General features: G+C 44.8%; 1 protein-coding gene across 1 annotated transcript; it reads left to right on the top strand.

Annotated features, from left to right (window-relative positions):
• The first annotated feature begins 463 nt into the window (after positions 1-463).
• LOC147118280 (NACHT, LRR and PYD domains-containing protein 3-like) lies at positions 464-22,855 on the top strand. Its single transcript, XM_085983699.1, has 3 exons — positions 464-587; positions 691-756; positions 21,114-22,855. Exons 1-3 carry the CDS (start codon positions 482-484, stop codon positions 22,853-22,855), a joined length of 1,914 nt encoding a protein of 637 aa, XP_085839825.1. The 5' UTR covers positions 464-481.
• Positions 22,856-22,914: the final 59 nt, after the last annotated feature.

Here is a 22,914-nt window from a genome sequence, read left to right as displayed (position 1 = left end):
CTGATTCGCTGTTGTTTTAGTTCTCAGTAAATAACAGTGTGACAGCAGGAAGTAAGTGTGAGAAACGAGTGTATCATATTGTCAGTCAGGAATCTGATGTCATGTTGGACACTGAAGCACAGAGAATACTAAACCCATTAAAACTATTGCAGATTCTCGGTGATTCCTCACTCTCCGAGAACAATATTCTTGATTTCTATTTTCCTTCTATCTCATTTATTTGCCGTTAATCAGTGAATCAAGATGTTTACAGAATATTCAGCCCATGTTCAGAATGGATCAGTATCCATCCCAGTGATTACTTTCTGAGCTCAAAACAATGGGGAGATCCCATCACTGAGCAGATCCTTTCCTTCTCATTCTCAGTGCTTATCTTTCACTCCACTCCTCAATATATCCATTATTATTCTTTACAGAAATCACTGAGCTCGCGGAGAAGGGAAACCGGGCGGACAGTTCCAAACTTCTCCTAAATCTGGTGATGGAGAAAGGCTCTGGGGCCCGAAGGGTGATGTGGGAATCCTTGGTGACAATGCGCCACAGGTTACCAAAGCTGAACAAAATACTGAAAGAAATAGAGGAACATGGTACTGTAAAATCATACACTGAACTCAATGACAGATTCAAACACTGCAGATTTTACTATAATATCTCAGTTCTGAATTGACGAAAGTTAATTGATTTAAACAGGTTCTGATCCATTTGATTACATGAACATCGCAGAAGGTTTATCCGAAATACCCTGTAACCTGAAAGGTAAGTGACGAAATGGTGAGTTCAAAACTTTTATTGAATTTCTGTAGATCAGGATCGGAAAAAGACAACATGGATTTACAAAAGGTAAATCATGCTTGACTAATCTACTGGAATTTTTTGAGGATGTAACTGGTAAAATAGATAAGGGAGAACCAGTGGATGTGGTGTATTTGGACTTTCAGAAGGCTTTCGATAAGGTCCCACATAAGAGATTAGCGTGTAAAGTTAAGGCACATGGGATTGGGGGTAAGGTACTGACTTGGATAGAGAACTGGTTGGCAGGCAGGAAGCAAAGAGTTGGAATAAACGGGTCGTTTTCCAAGTGGCAGGCAGTAACTAGTGGTATACCGCAGGGATCGGTGCTAGGACCCCAGTTATTCACAATATATATTAATGATCTAGACGAGGGAACTAGATGTAATATCTCCAAGTTTGCAGATGACACAAAGCTGGGTGGGCGTGTGTGCTCTGAGGAGGATGCAGAGAAACTCCAATACGATTTGGGCAGGTTGGGCGATATGGCAGATGCAGTATAATGTGGATAAATGCGAGGTTATCCACTTCGGTGGCAAAAACAGGAAGGCAGATTATTATCTGACTGGCAATAGATTGGGAAAAGGGGAAGTGCAACGAGACCTGGGTGTCCTTGTGCACCAGTCACTGAAGGTAAGCATGCAGGTGCAGCAGGCAGTTAAGGCAAATTGTATGTTGACCTTCATAGCAAGAGGATTCGCGAACAGGAGCAAGGATGTCTTGCTGCAATTGTACAGGGCCTTGGTGAGACTCCACCGTGAGTATTGTGTGCAGTTTTGGTCGCCTAATCTGAGGAAGGATGTTCTTGCCATGGAGGGAGTGCAGCGAAGATTCACCAGACTGATAACTGGGATGGCAGGAATGACGTATGAAGAGAGATTGGGTCGATTGGGCTTGTATTCGCCAGAGTTTAGAAGAATGGGAGGGGATCTCATTGAAATTCTAACAGGGCTAGACAGACTAGATGCAGGAAGGATGTTCCCGATGGCTGGGGAGTCCAGAACCAAGGGTCACAGTCCAAGATAAGGGGTAAGCCATTTAGGACAGAGATGAGGAGGAATTTCTTCACCCAGAGAGTGGTGAACCTGTGGAATTCTCTACCACAGAAGGCAGTTGAGGCCAATTCATTAAATATATTCAAGAAGGAGTTAGATATATTTCTTAAGGCTAAAGGGATCAAGGGATATGGGGAGAAATCGGGGACAGGATACTGAATTTGGATGATCAGCCATGATCTCATTAAATGGCGGAACAGGCTCAAGGGGCCGAATGGCCTATTCCTGCTCTTATCTTCTATGTTTCTATACTCACCTGGCAGGTTCCTGAAACCCTAATACACACCTGGCAGGATCCTGATACACAGTGAAACCCCATACACACCTGGCAGGATCCTGATACACTGTGAAACCTCATACACACCTGGCAGGATCCTGATACACCGTGAAACCCCATACACACCTGGCAGGATCCTGATACACTGTGAAACCCCACACACACCTGGCAGGATCCTGATACACCGTGAAACCCCATACACACCTGGCAGGATCCTGATACACTGTGAAACCCCATACACACCTGGCAGGATCCTAATACACCGTGAAACCCCATACACACCTGGCAGGATCCTGATACGCTGTGAAACCCCATACACACCTGGCAGGATCCTGATACACTGTGAAACCCCATACACACCTGGCAGGATCCTGATACACTGTGAAACCACATACACACCTGGCAGGATCCTGATACACTGTGAAACCCCACACACACCTGGCAGGAACCTGATTCACTGTGAAACCCCATACACACCTGGCAGGATCCTGATACACTGTGGAACCCCATACACACCTGGCAGGATCCTGATACACTGTGAAACCCCACACACACCTGGCAGGATCCTGATACACTGTGGAGCCCCATACACACCTGGCAGGATCCTGATACACTGTGGAACCCCATACACACCAGGCAGGATCCTGATTCACTGTGAAACCCCATACACACCTGGCAGGATCCTGATACACTGTGAAATCCCATACACACCTGGCAGGATCCTGATACACTGTGAAACCCCATACACACCTGGCAGGATCCTGATACACTGTGAAACCCCATACACACCTGGCAGGATCCTGATTCACTGTGAAACCCCATACACACCTGGCAGGATGCTGATACACTGTGAAATCCCATACACACCTGGCAGGATCCTGATTCACTGTGAAACCCCATACACACCTGGCAGGATGCTGATACACTGTGAAATCCCAGACACACCTGGCAGGATCCTGATCTACTGTGAAACCCCATACACACCTGGCAGGATCCTGATACACTGTGAAATCCCATACACACCTGGCAGGATCCTGATACACTGTGAAACCCCATACACACCTGGCAGGATCCTGATTAACTGAAATTCTATGCACTGAAGATTTACAGATGTTCACACAGTAGAACATTAATCTTTGGTGGGATTTGAGGAAAGGACAATGCCCCAAATATCTGCATGCACGAAAACCCAGAACTTGCGATCTGGCAATGTTTTGCTTGACAGATCATACCTATCTGTTAGAAATGGACATTTGTTGGCATAGTTTTGGGCTAGTTGCCCAGCGAATACCCACAAAATTCTTGTGCCTGGCAACAGCAGGCCTAAGACCTGCTTTTAACAGTGTGATGGTTTAAATAAATATTGGCCTGGAAATTGCGGTCGGAGGCTTGCCACAGGCAAAATCCTTAGAACCACAAGAAAACTAGGCACCAACATGGTGCCACCGGAGCTTGAGACTCTTCCAGTCGTGGGCCTGCCTGCTTAGGCCTGCGTAATGGCCCAAGTGTCCCAGGGGGATTCCTAAGATGTTCATGGGGATTCATTTATATATGGAATCGCCATATGCACAATAGGATTCCACTAAAAAAGTAACATTTTCACAACATTGAAATAAATAAATCATCTCGTGTTCAAGAATTAATTAAAATACAATTTAATTAAACATTTTAAAGAAATTTAATTTTTTGAAAAGTAAATAAACATTTTTTAATGGGGCCAAAAATAACCTAAACTAATTTTAAGTGTAAGGGAATGTTTAAATCATTTAAAAAATATATATTTTAATAGCCTGGAATTTGCAGTCAGCAACAAAGCGAAGACGTTTGCTGTTTTTTAAAAATTTGTTTATGGAATGTGGGTGTCGCTGGCAAGGCCATCCCTAACTGCCCTTGAGAAGGTGGTGGTGAGCCGCCTTCTTGAACCGCTGCAATATGTGTGGCAATGGTATTCCCACAGTGCTGTAATGTAGGGAGTTCCAGGATTTTGACCCAGCGACTATGAAGGATCGACTATATACTTCCCAAGTTAAGATGGCGTGTGACTTGGCAGGAACTTGGAGGTGGTGCTGTTCCATTGCGCCTGCTGCCCTTGTCCTTCTCGGTGGCAGAGGTCGCGGGTTTGGGAGGTGCTGCCGAAGAAGCCTTGGCGAGTTGCTGCAGTGCATCTTGTAGATGGTCCACACTGCAGCCACGGTACGCTGGTGGTGGAGGGAGTGAATGTTTAAGGTTGTGGATGGGGTGCCAATCAAGCGGGCTGCTTTGTCCTGGATGGGGTCGAGCTTCTTGAGTGTTGCTGGAGCTGCACTCATCCAGGCAAGTGGAGAGTATTCTATCACACTCCTGACTTGTGCCTTGTAGATGGTGGAAAGGCTTAGGGGAGTCAGGAGGTGAGACACTCGCCACAGAATACCTGGCCTCTGACCTGATGTTGTTGCCACAGTATTTATGTGGGTGGTCCAGTTCAGTTTCTGGTCAATGGTGACCCCCAGGATGTTGATGATGGGTGGTGATTCGGTGATGGTAAAGCCATTGAATGTCAAGGGGAGGTGGTTAGACTCCTGCTTGTTGGAGATAATCATTGCCTGGCACTTCTGTGGTGCGAACTTTACCTGCCACTTAATCAGCCCAAGCCTGAATGTCATCCAGATCTTGCTGCATGCGGGCATGGACTGCATCATTATCTGAGGAGTTGTGAGTGGCGCTGAACACTGCAGTCATCAGCGAACATCCCCATTTCTGACCTTATGTTGGAGGGAAGGTCATTGATGAAGCCGCTGAAGATGGTTGGGCCTAGGACACTGCCCTGAGGAACTCCTGCAGCGATGTCCTGGGGCTGTGATGTTTGACCTGCAACCACCACAACCATCTTCCTTTGTGCTAGGCAGAAGAACAAAAGAAATAGAGCAGGAGTCGGCCTTTCGGCCCTTCGAGCCTGCTCCGCCATTCAATGAGATCATGGCTGATCTTCTACCTCAACTCCATTCACCGGCCCTATCGCCATATCCCTTGATGCCCTTACTAGTCAGAAATCTATCGACTTCTGTTTTGAATATACCCAATGACTGAGCCTCCACAGCCCTCTGGGGTAGAGAATTCCAAAGATTCATCACCCTCTGAAGAAATTTCTCCTCATCTCAGTCCTGAATGGCCTACCCTTTATCTTGAGAATGTGGCCCCTGGTTTTAATCTCCCCAGCCAAGGGGAACATTCTCCCTGCATCCACTCTATCAAGCCCTGTAATAATTTTGTATGCTTCAATGCGATCCCCTCTCATTCTTCTGACTTCAAGTGAATACAGGTCTAGTTTACTCAGTCTCTTCTCATACGACAGTCCCGCCATCCCAGGAATCAATCTCATGAACCTTCGTTGCACTCCCTCTATGGCAAGTATATCTTTCCTTAGGTAAGGAGACCAAAATTGTACACAGTACTCCAGGTGTGGTCTCACCAAGGCCCTATATAATTGGAGTAAGGCTTCTTTACTCCTGTACTCAAATCCTCTTGTAATGAAGGCCAGCATACCATTAGCCTTCCTAATGGCTTGCTGCACCTGCACATTCACTTTCAGTGACTCATGTACAAGGACACCCAGGTCCCTTTGAGCATCTGCATTCCCCAATCTTTCACCATTTAGGAAATATTCCGCCTTTCTGTTTTTTCTACCAAAGTGGATAACTTCACATTTATCCACATTATATTCCATCTGCCATGCTCTTGCCCACTCACTGAGCCTGTCGAGATCTCCTTGTAGCCTCTTCACATCCTCTTCACAACTGATACTTTCACCTAGCTATCATCAGCAAATTTGGAAATGTTACATTTAGTCCCCTCATCCAAATCATTGATATAGATTGTGAATAGCAGGGGCCCAAGCACAATCCTTGCGGTACCCCACTAGTCACAGCCTGCCACCCTGAAAAAGACACGATTATCCCTACTCTTTGTTTTCTGTCTGCTAACCAATTCTCAATCCATGGTAGTATATTACCCCCAGTAATACCCCCTAATTTTGTTCACCAACCTCTTGTGTGCGACCTTATCGAAGGCCTTCTGAAAATCAAAATACACCACATGTACTGGTTACCCTTTGTCTACTCCACTAGTTACATTCTCAAAGATGACAACCAATGTGTCCACTGTCCCAATGGCCGCCTTTTTCAAAACCCTAGGATGTAGGTCATCCGGTCCTTGAGATTTATTGACTTTTAGTCCCATTAATTTTGCTAGTACTGTTTTTTTACTAATAATTTCTTTAAGTTCTTCATTCTCGTTACACCCTTGCTTTTCTCGTATTTCTGGGAGGTTTTTTGTGTCTTCCTCCGTGAAGACAAACACAAGTATTTATTCAATTTCTCTGCCATTTCCTCATTCCCCATTACAAATTCTCTCATCTCTGACTGTAAAGGACCTACATTTACCTTCACCAGTCTTTCCCTTTTCACATAACTATAGAAGCTTTTACAATCCGTTTTTATATTTTTTGCTAGTTTGTGCTCATATTCCACTTTCCCTTTCTTTATCAATTTCTTCGTTCCCCTTTGCTGATTTCTAAAAAGATCCCAATCCTCAGGCTAACCACTTTTTCTGGCAACTTTATAAGCTTCCTCTTTTGACTTAATACTTGCTTTAATTCCTTTTAGCCATGTTTGGATCACTTTTCCTTTTGGGTTTTTATGCCCTAGAGGAATATATGTTTGTTGCAAATTATGCATTATTGTCTTGAATGTTAGCCATTGTATGTCCACCTTCATACCTTTTAGTGTGGTCTCCCAATCTACCATGGCCAACCTGTCCCTCATACCCTTGTAGTTTCCTCTGTTTAGATTGAAGACCTTAGTTTCAGATTGGACTACATCACTCTCAAACTTAATGTAAAATTCAATCATATTATGGTCACTTGTCCCTAAAGGCCCCTTTACCACAAGATTATTCATTAGCCCTTTCTCATTACACAGAATAGCCTGTTCCCTGGTTGGTTGGGAAGGTAGTGTTGGAGGAGCCGCAGCCCTTGCACTTGTCCAACAGGTTTGAGGCTCTTACTCCCTGTGAGGATGGGAACAGGGACTGCGGGGAGGATGAGCAACCTGGCCACAGCACTGTGGAGCGGGGGGGCCATTTAAGTGGGGGGAGTTAAAAGAAATGTTGTAGTGGTAGGGGATAGTATTGTTAGGGGGATAGATAGAGTTCTTTGCAGCCGAGAGCAAGAGTCCCGAAGGCTGTGTTGCCTGCCCGGTGCCAGGGTTAAGGACCTCTCCTCTGGACTGGAGAGAAACTTGGAGTGGGAGGGGGAGGATCCAGTTGTCGTGGTCCATGTTGGTACCAATGACATAGATAAGACAAGGAAGGAGGTCCTGCTGAGGGAGTTTGAGCAGCTAGGGGCCAAATTAAAAAGCAGAACCACAAGGGTTATTACCTGAGCCACGAGCGAATTTGGCTAGGACAAATAAAATTAGAGTTAAATGCGTGGCTCAAAGACTGGTGTGGGAGAAATGGGTTTTGCTTCCTGGGACACTGGCACCAGTACTGGGGCAGGAGGGAGCTGTTCCGTTGGGACGGGCTTCACTTGGCCAGTGCTGGGACTAGAGTCCTGGCGGATCATATAACTAGGGCTTTAGAGAGGGCTTTAAACTAACTAGTGGGGGGGGAGGTTCCTGGAGAGCAAATAATAAAAATGACAACAGAGAAGGTCATAGACTTAGGTAGCAGTGGGGAAATTAAAAACCAGAGCGTGTCAGGAAGGGGCAGAAGGTATGGAGTAAAAGGTAAAGTAATAAAAAGGGCAAAAGCAGGAACTAAGTGTCACAAAACATATTTGAAAGTTCTCTATCTGAATGCATGTAGCATTCGTAACAAAATAGATGAGTTAATGGCGCAAATAACTACATATGGGTATGATCTTGTGGCCATTACAGAAACATGGCTGCAGGGTGACAATGCCTGGGAATTAAACATACCAGGTTATTTAACGATCAGGGAGGATAGGCAAGAAGGAAGGGGAGGTGGGGTGGCTATGTTAATAAAGGAAGGAATCACTGTAATACAGAGAAATGATATTGGGTCAAAAGATCAGGATAATGAAACAGTTTGGGTGGCGGTAAGGAATAATAAGGGGAAAAAAACACTAGTGGGCGTAGTCTATAGGCCTCCGAACAGTGGCAACTCTGTTGGACGGAGTATCAATCAGGAAATAGTTGAGGCTTGTAATAAGGGAACATCTATAATTATGGGGGATTTTAACTATCATATTAATTGGACAAAACAAATTGGGCAGGGCTGCCTTGAGAATGAGTTCATTGAGTGTATTAGGGATGGGTTTCTTGAGCAGTATGTAACTGAACCGACCAGGGGGCAGGCAACTTTAGATCTGGTCCTGTGTAACGAGACAGGATTAATTAAAAATGGCCTAGTAAAGGATCCCCTTGGAATGAGTGACCATAACATGGTTGAATTCCATATTCAATTAGAGGGTGAGAAGGTTGGATCTCAAACAAGTGTGCTAAGCTTGAATAAAGGAGACTATGAAGGTATGAGAGCGGAATTGAGTAGAGTGGATTGGGAAAATAGATTAAAGGGTAAGACGATACATGATCAGTGGTGTACATTTAAGGAGTTATTTTACAACTTCCAAAAAATATATATTCCACCGAGAAGAAAAGGGTGTAAAAGAAAAGACAGCCATCCGTGGCTAAGTAAAGAAATTAAGGATAGTATTCGACTAAACAAGGGCATATAAGGTAGCCAAATCTAGTGGGAGGATAGAGGATTGGGAAAACTTTAAAAGACAGCAAAAAATAACAAAAAGATTGATTAACAAAGGGAAGATAGATTATGAAAGTAAATTAGCAAAAAAATATAAAAACAGATAGTAAGAGTTTTTATAGTTATATAAAAAGAAAAAGGGTGGCTAAAGTAAATATTGGTCCCTTAGAGGATGAGACTGGAAATTAATGGTGGGAAATATGGAGATGGCAAAAACACTGAATGAATATTTTACATCAGTCTTTACAGTAGAAGACACTAAGAATATCCCAACACTGGACAAACAGGGGGCTATGGGGGGGAGGAGCTAAACGCGATCAAAATCACTAAGGAAGTGGTACTCGGTAAAATAATGGGACTCAAGGCGGATAAATCAGCTGGACCTGATGGCTTACATCCTAGGGTCTTGAGGGAAGTGGCGGTTAGGATTGTGGATGCATTGGTAATAATTTTCCAAAACTCCATGGACTCGGCAAAGGTCCTGGCAGACTGGAAAACTGCTAATGTAACACCCTTATTTAAAAAGGGCAGTAGACAGAAGGCTGGAATCTATAGACCGGTTAGCCTAACATCTGTGGTAGGTAAAATTTTGGAGTCCATTATTAAGGAGACAGTAACAGGACATTTGGATAATCATAATTTAATAGGACAAAGTCAGCATGGTTTTATGAAGGGGAAGTCATGTTTGACAAATTTGCTGGAGTTCTTTGAGGAAGTAACGTATAGGGTGGATAAAGGGGAACCAGTGGACGTAGTGTATTTAGACTTCCAAAAGGCATTTGACAAGGTGCCACACGAAAGATTATTGCTTAAGATAAAAAAATCACAGGATTGGGGGTAATATTCTGGCATGGATAGAGGATTGGCTATCTAACAGAAGGCAGAGAGTTGGGATAAATGGTTCATTCTCAGACTGGCAATCAGTAACTAGTGGTGTTCCACAGGGGTCAGTGCTGGGTCCCCAACTCTTTACAATCTATATTAACGATTTGGAGGAGGGGACCGAGTGTAACATATCAAAGTTTGCAGATGATACTAAGATGGGAGGGAAAGTAGCGAGTGAGGAGGACATAAAAAACCTGCAAGGGGACATAGACAGGCTAAGTAAGTGGGCAGAGATTTGGCAGATGGAATACAATACTGGAAAGTGTGAGGTTATGCACTTTGACAGGAAAAATCGTGGAGCAAGTTATTATCTTAATGGCAAGAAACATTGAAAGTACTGAAGTACAAAGGGATCTGGGGGTCCTGGTGCACGAAACTCAAATGGTTAGTATGCAGGTGCAGCAAGTGATTAAGAAGGCCAATGGAATGTTGGCTTTCATTGCTACGGGGTTAGAATATAAAAATAGGGAGGTATTGCTTCAGTTGTACAAGGTATTGGTGAGACCGCACCTGGAATATTGCGTACAGTTTTGTTGTCCATACTTAAGAAAGGACATACTTGCTCTCGAGTCAGTACAAAGAAGGTTCACTTGGTTAATCCCGGGGATGAGGGGATGGACATATGAGGAGAGGATGAGTAGATTGGGACTCTACTCATTGGAGTTCAGAAGAATGAGAGGCGATCTTATTGAAACATATAAGATTGTGAAGGGGTTGGATCGGGTGGATGCGGGGAAGATGTTCCCGATGATGGGTGAAACTAGAACTAGGGGGCATAGTCTTAGAATAATGGGCTGCTCTTTCAAAACTGAGATGAGGAGGAACTACTTCACTCAGAGGGTGGTAGGTCCATGGAATATGCTGCCCCAAAAATCTGTAGAAGCTACATCATTACATAAATTTAAAACAGAAATAGACAGTTTCCTAGAAGTAAAGGGAATTAAGGGTTACGGGGAGCGGGCAGGAATTTGGACATGAGTCTCGGTTTGGATCGGTCATGGCCCTGTGGGTAGCGGAGAGGGCCCAGGGGCCGTGTAGCCTGATCCTGCTCCTATTTCATGTGTCTAATTCTGTTAGATTCAGGAGATGGTTCTGTGATAGTGGATTGGCGGTTAGGATCAGATCAGCCATGATCTGATTGAATGGCGGAGCAGGCTCGAGGGGCCGATTGGCCTGCTCCTGCTCCTATTTCTTATGGTTCCTCCACATACTGATCCAGGAAACCATCTCGCATGCATTCCAAGAATTCGTCCCCCACACCATTAGTGGTAATTTGATTTGCCCAGTCAGTATGTAGATTAAAATCGCCCATGATTACCGTATTGCCCTTGTTACATGCACTTTTAATTTCTTGATTGATACCGTGCCCTACATTACCACTACTGTTTGGTGGCCTGTACACAACGCCCACCAATGTTTTCCACCCTTTGCTGTTTCTTAGCTCCACCCAAACTGATTCCAGTTCTACATCACGATCTGCCGAGCCAAGATCTTTTATTTCCACCGTACCGATCTCATCCCTTATTAACAGCGCTACGCCGCCTCCTTTTCCTTTTTGTCTGTCCTTCCTAAATGTTGAGTACCCTGGAACATTCAGTTCCCAGCTTTGGTTACCCTGCAACCATGTCTCTGTAATGGCAATTACATCATACCCATTAACTTCCATTAGTGCCATTAATTCATCCACCTTGTTGCGAATTCTACTTGCATTTAGATAAAGTGCCTTCAACTTTGCGTGTTTAATATTTTTCTGCACTTTGACCCTCTTTACTGTTGGCCTTTGTTTCTGCTCCCTACTAGTTTTGCTGACTACTTTTCTAACTTGCACTTCCAGCTTTGTTTCTCTCCGTTCTGGGCCCACACTTAGGTTCCCAGCCCCCTGACAAAACTAGTTTAAATCCTTCCCAACAGCACTAGCAAACACCCCTGCGAGGATATTGGTCCCGGTTCTGCTGAGGTGTAATCAGTCCAGCTTGTACAGGTCTCACCTTCCCCAGAATTGGTCCCAATGCCTCAGGAATTTAAACCCCTCCTTCCTACACCATCTCTCCAGCCACGCATTCATCTGGTCTGTTCTCCTATTTCTGCTCTCGCTAGCACGTGGCACTGGGTGTAATCCTGAGATTACTACCTTTGAGGTCCTGCTTTGTAATTTATTTCCTAGCTCCCTATATACTGTTTGCAGGACCTCGTCCCTCTTTCTACCTATGACGTTGGTACCGATATAGACCACGACCTCTGGCTGTTCACCCTCCCCCTTCAGAATGTCCTGCTGCCGCTCAGTGACATCCTTGACCCTGGCACCAGGGAGGCAACATACCATCCTGGAGTCACATCTGTGGCCACAGAAATGTCTGTGTTCCCCTTATGATAGAATCCCCTATCGCTATTGCTCTTCCGCTCTTTTTCCTCCCCCCCTGTGCAGCTGAGCCACTCATAGTGCCGCAGACTTGGCTGTTGCTGCATTCCCCTGAGAAACCATCTCCCCCAGCAGTATCCAAAGCGGAAAATCTGTTGGAGAAGGAGATGGACCCAGGGGACTCTTGCAATACCTTCCTAGTTCTTTTACTCTACCTGGTGGTCACCCATTCCCTTTCTGCCTGTGCACCCTTTACCTGCGGTGTGACCACCTCGTTAAACGTGCTATCCATGTAGATCTCAGCTTCGCTGATGCTCCACAGTCACTCCAGCCACAGCTCCAGATCCGAAACGCGGAACAGCTAGTGGAGAGTTTTCCCCTCAATTCCCATTGACTTCAGTTTTACTAGGGCTCTTTGATGCCACACTCGGTCAAATGCTGCCTTGATGTCAAGGGCAGTCACTCTCACCTCACCTCTACAATTCAGCTCCTTTGTCCATGTTTGGATCAAGGCTGCAATGAGGTTGGGAGCCGAGTGGTCTTGCTGGAACCCAAACTGGGCATCAGTGAGCAGGTTATTGGTGAGTCAGTGCTGCTTGATAGCACTGTCAGTGACACCTTCCATCACTTTGCTGATGATTGAGAATAGACTGATGGGGTGGCTGGTTCTGGAGCTCAAGTCTTCAGCACGACAGCTGGGATGTTGTCAGGGCCCATAGCCTTTGCCGTATTCAGTGTGGTTTCTTGATATCTGGCGTGAATTGTATAGGCTGAAGACTGGCTTCTGTGATGGTGGGGCCCTCAGGAAGAGGCCAGCCCCAAAGTTCTTTTCGCACAAGATTCTCGCGATCACTGTGTCGAGAGCATTGGGTTTTCCGAACTTTAATTCAAATCAACAGCAGTTATTGGGGATTCCCTTTTGCGAACTGCTGTGACCTCAACAGTCTGTCTAAGCAGCCAATCTAAAGTCAGAATTCTCACAGACAGCGAACAAGGAAGTGAACAAGCCCTTAAAATTGTAATATTTAAAAATGTTGGAGAGCAAAACAAAGCTTGGGGCTCTCAAAAGGGGGAAAACCAAACCTGATATAAAGATAGGCAAACATTAAAATATTTCTTTTGAAAATTTTCTTAAAACAAACACTTCTACTAAAATGCACAAATTTCACACTGTGCAAATGTAAAATTAGTTTCCAGACCCTTAACAGTTGTTTACTAGTAATAATGCTTTAAAAACCCCAGTTTCAGCAATTCCTTTCTATCTCACGTTTTGTGAGGAATTGGACAGTGTACATACTGCGGAAGAGCTGAAGTTCTCTTCAGTTTCTCTGATCTAGTATTGACACTGATTGCCGGCACTGTGGGGGCAGGTGGTGGTGGTGGGGGGGAGGGGCGGGCACAGCGCAGCTAGATTCGGAGCTGTCATTGACCAGACCACAACTTCAGGATTTTCACATGCACCTGCTCATGTGCCAAAATCCCGAAGTTGCGGTCAGCTTCAAAGGAGGAATCTTGGCGAATGCTGTCAGTTCGCCGTCATTCTGACCGCAAATTCTGGGTTCACAATTTCTGAAACACAATATAATGATATGATTTCAAAAGGCCTTCGATAAGGTCTTCTTAGGCAGTCCCTCGGAACCGAGGATGATTTACTTCCACATTAAAAATGAGTTCTCAGGTGACTGATGAGTCCAATGCGGGACCTACAGTCTCTGTCACAGGTGGGGCAGACGGTGGTTGAAGGGGTGGACGGGTGGGGTGCTTGGGTTGATGTGCGCTCCTTGCGCTGCCTGTGCTTGGTTCCGCTTGCTCCCGGTGAAGAGACTCGAGGTGTTCGGCGCCTTCCCGGATGCTTCTCCTCCACTTTGTGCGGTCTTGGGCCAGGGATTCCCAGGTGTCGGTGGGGATGTTACACTTTTTCAAGGAGGCTTTGAGGGCGTCCTTGAAGCATTTCCTCTGCCCACCTGGGGCTCTCGTGCCGTGCCGGAGCTCCGAGTAGAGCGCTTGTTTTGGGAGTCTCGTATCGGGCATGTGGGCAATGTGACCCATCCATCGGAGCTGATCGAGCATGGTCAAAGCTTCGATGCTGGGGATGTTGGCCTGAGCATGAACACTGACGTTGGTGCGCCTATCCTGCCAATGGATTTGCAGGATCTTAGGAGGCAGCATTGGTGGTGCCGCTCCAGTGCTTCGAGGTGCCTGCTGTACATGGCTCATGTCTCTGAGGCATACAGCAGGGCGGGTATCGCTGCTGCTCTGTAGACCATGAGCTTAGTGTCGGGTTTGAGGTCCTGGTCTTCAGACACTCTCTTCCTCAGGCGACCAAAGGCTGCACTGGCACACTGTAGGTGGTGTTGGACTTCGTCGTCGACGTCTGCCCTTGTTGACAATAGGCTCCCGAGGTATGGAAAGTGGTCCAAGTTGTCCAAGGCCTTGTCGTGGATTTTGATAATCAGGGGGCAGTACAGTGTGGCGGGGGCAGATTGGTAGAGGACCTTTGTCTTACGGATGTTTAGTGTAAGGCCCATGCTCTTGTATGCTTCAGTGAAGGTGTTGACGATGGTTTGGAGTTCAACCTCCGAGTGAGCGCAGACGCAAGCGTCGTCTGCGGTTCGCCGTCATTCTGACTGCAAATTCTAGGTTCACAATTTCTGAAACACAATATAACAGGATACGATTTCAAAGGCTTCTATAAGGTACCCCATAATAGACTGATGAACAAGGTCAGAGAATGCGGAGTCAGGACAAGTAGCAGAATGGATTGCTGGCTGGCTTCAGGACAGAAAGCAGAGAGTAGGAGTAAAGGGTAGCTATTCACAGTGGCAGAAAGTGGGTAGTGGTGTTCCACAAGGATCAGTGCTGGGACCACTGCTGTTCACAATTTACATTAACGATTTAGGCTTTGGAATCAAAAACACAATTTCTAAATTTGCAGATGACACCAAATTGTGGGGGGATAGTCAATACTGAGAAGGACTGCAACAAGTTACAGGAGGCCATTAATAAACTTGCAGAATGGGCATATAATTGGCAGATGAAGTTCAACATATAAAAATGTGAGGTAGGAAGAATATTTTGGTCGGAAGAATGGGGAGGTCGCCTATCACTTGGAGGGTGCGAGTCTAGGTGGGGTAGAGGAACAAAGGGATCTCAGACTACAAATACACAAATTACTAAAAGTTGTGACACAGGTTAGCAAGGCCATAAAAAAAGCAAACCAAGCACAAGGGTTTATTTCGCGAGGTATAGAATTGAAAAGTAGTGAAGTTATGCTAAACCTGTATCGAACCTTGGTTAGACCACACTTGGAGTACTGCATACAGTTCTGGTCACCATATTATAAAAAGGATATAGAGGCACTGGAGAGGGTGCAGAGAAGATTTACAAGGATGATACCAGAAATGCAAGGGTACACGTATCAGGAAAGGATGAACAGGCTGGGTCTCTTTTCTCTTGATTAAAAAAAAGACTGAGGGGTGACCTAATAGAGGTCTTTAAAATTATGAAACATTTTGATAGAGTGGATACAGAGAGAATGTTTCCACTTGTGGGGAAGAGCATAACTAGAGGCCATCAATATAAGATAGTCACCAAGAAATCCAATAGGGAATTCAGAAGAAACTTCTTTACCCAGAGAGTGGTGAGAATGTGGAACTCGCTGCCACAGGGAGTGGTTGAAGTGAATAGTATAGATGCATTTAAGGGGAGGCTAGACAAGCATATGAGGGAGAAGGGAATCGAGGGTTATGCTGATAGATTTAGATGAGGAAAGACGGGAGGAGGCTCGAGTGGAGCATAAACACCGGCATGGACTGGTTGGGCTGAATGGCCTGTTTCTGTGCCGTATATCCGATGTAATCCTATGTAATGATTAGGGACAGCAAAGGCCATTTGTACCAAATGAGTGTTTCTCTGTTATAGAGATGAACCCAACTACCCCTCCTCTCGGTGTATCCACAGAATCGCATTTACTTGTCTCCGTACTCCACTAACACTGCCCCTTTAGTGTCCTTCCCTGATAACTGTTCCCCTGCTCTATTACCGTTTGGGTAAAAAAGTTACCTTGGGTTCCCTTCCTACTTCTGACTTTCAATTTTCTCGGTTACTAATTAATTTGTAAATGCGAACCTGTTTCCTGCACTAATGTCGTGAATTCCATTAAAACATTTCAATACAGAAGCACATCAAACCCCCTCAACCTAAACTCCTAATACCTTGAATAATCTTTCTCATTCCCTTCTGTACCTTCAGAATGACAGTAACCTTCACCAGTGATCAGGTGACTGTGGAAGTGGAGTTAATACACCAGATAACCAGGGTCCTGAAGCAACAGCAAATTACCTCCTGTTCTTTCACAGCCTGTCTCTCGCTCAGTGCCCACAATACCACAGATAACATGTACGAGTCCTGATATAAGGACAGTGGATTTCTGTTCAGGATCGGAGAGGGTTAAAGAGGGAATTCCAGAGCTTAGGGCCGAGAAAGCTGAAAAATGGCTGGCAATGATCGAGTGATGAAAATCTGGGATGCTGAAGGGGCCAGAATTGGAGGAGTGCAGAGATCTCGGGTTGTAGGGCTGGAGGAAGCTACAGGGATTGGCAGGGTGAGATTATGGAGGGATCGGAATGCAAAAATGAGAATTTTTAAAGCGAGGCATTGCCGGACGCGGAGCCGATTTAGTTCAGCGAGGAATGGGGTGATGGTGACTGAGACTTGGGGCAAGTTAGGTTAGTGACAGCAGAGTTTTGAATGACCTCAAGTTTCTGGAGGGTGTAAGTTGGAATAAGGGAGGCTGAGCAGGAGAGGGTTGGAGGAGTTCAATCTGGAGGTAATGAAGGCATTGGTGTGGGTTTCAGCAGCAGATGAGCTGAGGCAAGGGCGGAGATGGCCAATATTATGGAGGTGGAGGTAGGCGGTCTTGGTGATGGAGAGGAGATGGGGTTGGAATCTCAGTTAAGGATCAAATAGTCCGCCGATTGGAACTTACTTCCCTTCCCAGCCTGTCCATCACCCAATGCACACAATATCATAGATAACGTGCCCAAGGTCTGATAAAATAATAGTGGGCTTCTGACCATTCACAGTCTGTCCCTCTTCCACAGACATCCAATGTCCTATTTCCCATTTCTGAAGATTAAGCACCACTGACTGTGTGAATGATTGATCCACTAGAAGTCTACTGTCTTATAACTAGGATCATGTGTGGATTTGTAATGAACAGAAGAAATAAGAGCAGGAGGAGGCCATTCGGCCCTTCGAGCCTGCTCCGCCATTCAGTGAGATCATGGTTGTTCTTCTACCTCATCTCCACTTTCCTGCACTATCCCCAGATTCCTTGATTCCCTTAATATTCAAAAATCTATCGATCTCTGCCTTGATTATACTCAATGACTGAGCCCCCACAGCCCTCTGGGGCGGAGAATTCCAAAGATTCACCACCCTCTGAGTGAAGAAATTTCTCCTCATCTCAGTCCTAAATGGCTGACCCCTTATTCTGAGACTGTGACCCCTGGTTCTAGACTCCCCAGCCAGGGGAAACAGTCTCCCAGCATCTACCGTCAAACCCTGTAAGAATTTTGTATGTTTCAATGAGATCATCTCTCACTCTTCTGAACGCTAGAGAATATAGGCTTAGTCTGCTCAATCTCTCCTCATAGAACAGTCCCCCCATCCCAGGAACCAGGCTGGAGAACCTTTGTTGCACTCCCTCTATGGCAAGTATATCCTTCCTTAGGTAAGGAGACCAAAACTGTACACAATACCCCAGGTGTGCTCTCACCAGGGCCCTATATAATTGCAGTAAGACGTCTTTACTTTTGTACTCAAATCCTCTTGTAATAAAGGCCAACATACCATTTGATTTCCGAATTGCTTGCTGTACCTGCATGTTAACTTTCAGTGCCTCGTGTACAAGGACACCCAGGTCCCTCTGAACACCAACATTTCCCAATCTCTCACCACTTAAAAAAATTCTGCTTTTCTATTTTTCCTACCAAAGTGGACAAATTCACATTTCGCCACATTATATTCCATGTGCCATGTTCTTGCCCACGCACTTAGCCTGACTATATCCCCTTGAAGCCTTCTTGCAACCTCCTCACAACTTACATTCCCACCCAGCATTGAACCATCAGCAAACTTGGATAAAGTACATTTGGTTCCCGCATCCAAATCATTGATGTAGAGTGTGAATAGCTGAGGCCCAAGCACTGATTCTTGTGGTACCCCACTAGTTACAGCCTGCCAACCCGAAAATGACCCGTTTATTCCTACTCTCTTCTGTCCGTTAACCAATCCTCAATCCATGCTAGTATATTACCCCCCAATCCCATGAGTCCTAATGACTGAGGTTTAATAGCCTCTTGTGTGGCACCTTATTGAATGCCTTCTGAAAATCCAAATACACCACATCCACTGGTTCCCCCTTATCTATTCTGCTAGTTACAACCTCAAAAATCTCTAACAGATTCATCAAACACAAGTTCCCTTTCATAAATCTGTGTTGACTCTGCCCAATCCTATTATTATTTTCTAAGTGCCCTGTTACCACGTCCTTAATAATAGATTATATCATTCTCCCTACTACTGATGTCAGGCTAATCGGTCTGTAGTTCCCCATTTTCTCTCTCCCTCCTTTCTTAAATAATTGGGGTTACATTTGCTACCTTCCAATCCGTGGGGACCATTCTAGAATGAAGGGAATTTTGGAAAATGCCATCCAGTGCATCCACTATCTCTATAGCCACCTCTTTCAAAACCCTAGGATGTAGGCCATCAGGTCCAGGGGATTTATTGGCTTTCAGTCTCATTAATTTCTCCAGTACTTTTTTTTACTAATTAATTTCTTTCAGTTCCTCATTCTCGCTAGACCCTTGGTTCTCCACTATTTCTGGGAAGTTTTTTGCATTTTTCTTCCGTGAAGAGAGAGCAATGTATTTGTTTAATTTATCTGCCATTTCCTTATTCCCCGTTATAATTTCTCCTGTCTCGGCCTGTAAAGGACCCACGTTTACTTTCACAAATCTTTTCCTTTTTACGTAACTACAGCAGATTTTACAGTTTGTTTTTATGTCTCTCGCTAGTTTACTCTCATTCTATTTTCCCTTTTATTATCAGTTTCTGGTCCTCCTTTTCTGAATTCTAAAATACTCACAAACTTCAGGCCTACTCTTTTTGGCAACAATATAAGCATCTTCCTTTGATCTAATACTATCTTTAACGTCTCTTGTTAAGCCATGGTTAGACCACTTTTCCTGTGGGGTTTTTGTGCCTTAAAGGAATGTAGATTTGTTGTAAATTATGTATTAATTCTTTAAATGCTAGCCATTGCTTGTCCACCATCAAACCTTTTAATGTAGTTTCACAATCTATCTTAGCCAACTCACCCCTCATAACTACGTAGTTTGCTTTGTTTAGATTTAAGACCCTAGTTTCAGATTTAACTAAATCACTTTTAAACTCGGCATAAAATTCTATCATATTATGGTCACTCTTCCCTAAAGGCCCCTTTACTACAAGGTTATTCATTAATCCTTTCTTATTGCACAATACTAGATCAAAAATAGCCTGTTCCCTAGTTGGTTCCTCAACATACTGATCTACAAACCTAGCTTGCATACATTCCGTGAATTCATCCTCCACAGTATTACTGCAAATTTGGTTTGCTCAGTCTATATGTAGATTAAAGCCCCCCATGATTATTGTATTACCCTTGTTACATTCGCCGCTAATTTCCTGATTTATACTCTGCCCTACGTTATAAATACTGTTTGGGGGCCTATACACAACTCCCACCAATGTTTTCAGCCCCTTGCTGTTTCTTAGCTCCACCCAAACTGACTCTACTTCTTGATTTTCAGAGCTAAGATCCTTTCTCTCTACTGTCTTTATCCCATTCTTTATCAGGGCTACCCCTCCTCCTTTTCCATTTTGCTTAACTCTTCTAAAAGTTAAGTATCCTGGAATATTTAGTTCCCAACCTTGGCCACTGTGCAACCACGTCTCTGTTATGGCTATTAGATCAAACCTGTTAATTTCTATCTGTGCTATTAATTCATCTATTTTGTTGCGAATGCTTCACGCATTCAGATATACCTGTAGTGCCTTTAGCTTTATCTTATTTCTATTTATCCCTGATGTTACCTTAGTCACTGATGCCCTATTACCTTTGTTAGTCTCTCTGTCCTATCCTGACCCACTCTGCTTATTTTTACCCAAAACTCTACTCTGCTCTAGAGCCTTGACATTTCTCTCGCTGCTTTTAAATTTACTCTTTCCTGAAGCCTCCCACCCCCAACCCTTCATTAGTTTAAAGCCCTGTCTACTGTCCTAGTTATTCGGTTCACCAAGGCACTGGTCCCAGCCCCGTGAAGCCCGTCCCAAAGGAACAGCTCCCTCTTTCCCCAGTACTGGTGCCAGTGCCCCATAAATTGACAGCCCTTCCTCCCACACCACTCGTTGAGCCATACAGTTAAACCTCTATTCTGTTTGTCCCTATGTCAATTTGTGCGGGGCTCAGGTACCAATCCAGAGATCATTACCTTTGAGGTTCTGTATTTTAATTTGGATCCTAGCTCCTCAAACACCCTCAGCAGAACCTCTTTCCTAGTTATACCTCTGTCTTTGGTTCCTACGTGGATCACGACAACTGGATCCTCCCCCTCCCACTCCAAGTTCTTCTCCAGCCTCGAGGAGATGTCAATAGTAAAGGGCAGGCCGGAAAGTATTAACCATCAGAGGGAAAAGTCATATCATTGAAACCTCCATGTTCAGTGAATATTAGAATCAGGTGAAGATTTGAAACTCTTCTCGGCCATTGTTCTGTTTCAAACGAGGTTTCCATTAACTGAGTTTTAATTTCAACACCCACCTCTATTGAAGCTGTGAATTAAATCTTGCAACATTTTACTGAATAATGAAATGTTATTGAGAAGTTCTCTATGTCAATACAACTAACATTGAGACCACTTTCTGTCTCTTCTAATTGAAGGACTTCAACAGAAACACAAGGAAACACTCCGAGTACAAACTGAAACACTGAGAGTGAACACTATCCTAATAAAGGAGAAGGTTAAGATTTTCCAGCTGGTTGATCGATACGCTGAGCTAACGGTCATTTCTACTGTTCAAGATCGGACTCTTGTAGAACATGAACTGCTGGCAAGAGGCCGAGACCATGAAGAGTGGAGAGAGGAACATCTCCGGGGAGTGCTGGAAAAAATTCGAACTGATCAATTGTTCCACAGCAGCTTTTCACGGAGAAAATCCAAATCTGGGAGTTCAGGAGCAGTGAGCGGAGTCCCGGGGATTGGAAAAACAACAATGGTACAAAAGATTGTTCATGACTGGGCCACTGGGAAAATATATCCACAGTTTCAATTTGTTTTCAGTTTTAAATTCCGGGATTTGAATGCTCTTAACCGTAGAATAAACCTGAGGAATCTGATACTGGATTTGTATCCTTACTTTGGGAATATTCTTAGGGAGCTCTGGAAGAACCCAGAGGGATTGCTGTTTATATTCGATGGTTTGGATGAATTTAAGGACAGGATCGATTTTGCTGACAATCGGAGAAATACAGAACCTCAGCACAGGTGCACAGATCCTGAAGACTGTTGTGAAGTGTCTGACATTGTGTACAGTTTAATACAGCACAAGCTGCTCCCAGGATGTTCAGTGCTAGTGACCAGCTGCCCCACTGCATTACATTTATTGGAAAAGGCTGAGATCAGTGTCTGGGCTGAAATCCTGGGATTTGTTGGTGAAGAACGGAAGAAATATTTCAACAAGTTTTTTGAAGATCAGGCGGTGGCAGCAGCTTTTTTCAAACACGTGGAGGAGAACGAGATCCTGTACACCATGTGTTACAACCCTTCCTACTGCTGGATCCTCGGTCTGTCACTGGGCCCCTTCTTTACACAAAGAGACAGGAATCAGCAGCAAGTTCCCAAGACCATCACCCAACTATATTCCTACTATATTTACAACATTCTGAAAAACCATGGCCGAGAGATTGAAAGCCCCCGTGATGTGTTACTGAAGCTTGGTGAGATGGCCTTCACAGGAGTCTCCGAGAAGAAGATTGTGTTCGGAAGTGGAGATTTGATCAAGTACAATCTGCAACCTTCCCAGTTCCTGTCTGGGTTCATGATGGAACTTTTGGAGAGAGATGAATCTGCCCAGAGCGTGGTGTACACATTCCCGCACCTCACCATCCAAGAGTTTGTAGCCGCACTCGCACAATTCCTGAGCCCTGATCCCGGGGACATCCTGAAACTCCTCAGAGAAGCCCACAGCAAGGAAGATGGGCGATTTGAGATATTTCTCCGTTTTGTTGCTGGTCTCTCCTCCCCACAGGCAGCTCGGCCCCTGGAGGAGTTTCTGGGTCGATTTCTTCATCAAACCACCTGCCGGGTGATTGCTTGGGTGAAGGAGAAGGTTGAAGGACAGATTGGAAAAACAAAGAGTAAAACTGGTAAAAGGAACCTCCTGAATATATTCCACTACCTGTTTGAGTCTCCGAATAATGGACTCGCTCAGATCACAGTGGGATCTGTGGAAACACTTACATTTACTGGATTGACTTTGACTCCAATTGACTGTGCGGTCCTGCCTCACGTTATTGGACTCTGTGATGCAATAAAATACCTCGATCTACACAACTGCAACATTCAGTGTGAAGGACTCCAGCAGCTGGGAACCGTACTGCACAAATGCCGGGTGCTGAGGTAACTGTTTACAGTATTTGTCTCTAACTGTTGGGTGAATTGTAGAACAGTCACGGATTGTGT

Source organism: Somniosus microcephalus, chromosome 4 (genome assembly GCF_052327205.1).
Source record: "Somniosus microcephalus isolate GS21.2 chromosome 4, FLI_Smic_1.0, whole genome shotgun sequence".
In the NCBI taxonomy this organism is placed as follows: Eukaryota; Metazoa; Chordata; class Chondrichthyes; order Squaliformes; family Somniosidae; genus Somniosus; species Somniosus microcephalus.
Note: the sequence above shows the minus strand (reverse complement) of the source record. Positions and strands in the feature narration are given on the sequence as shown.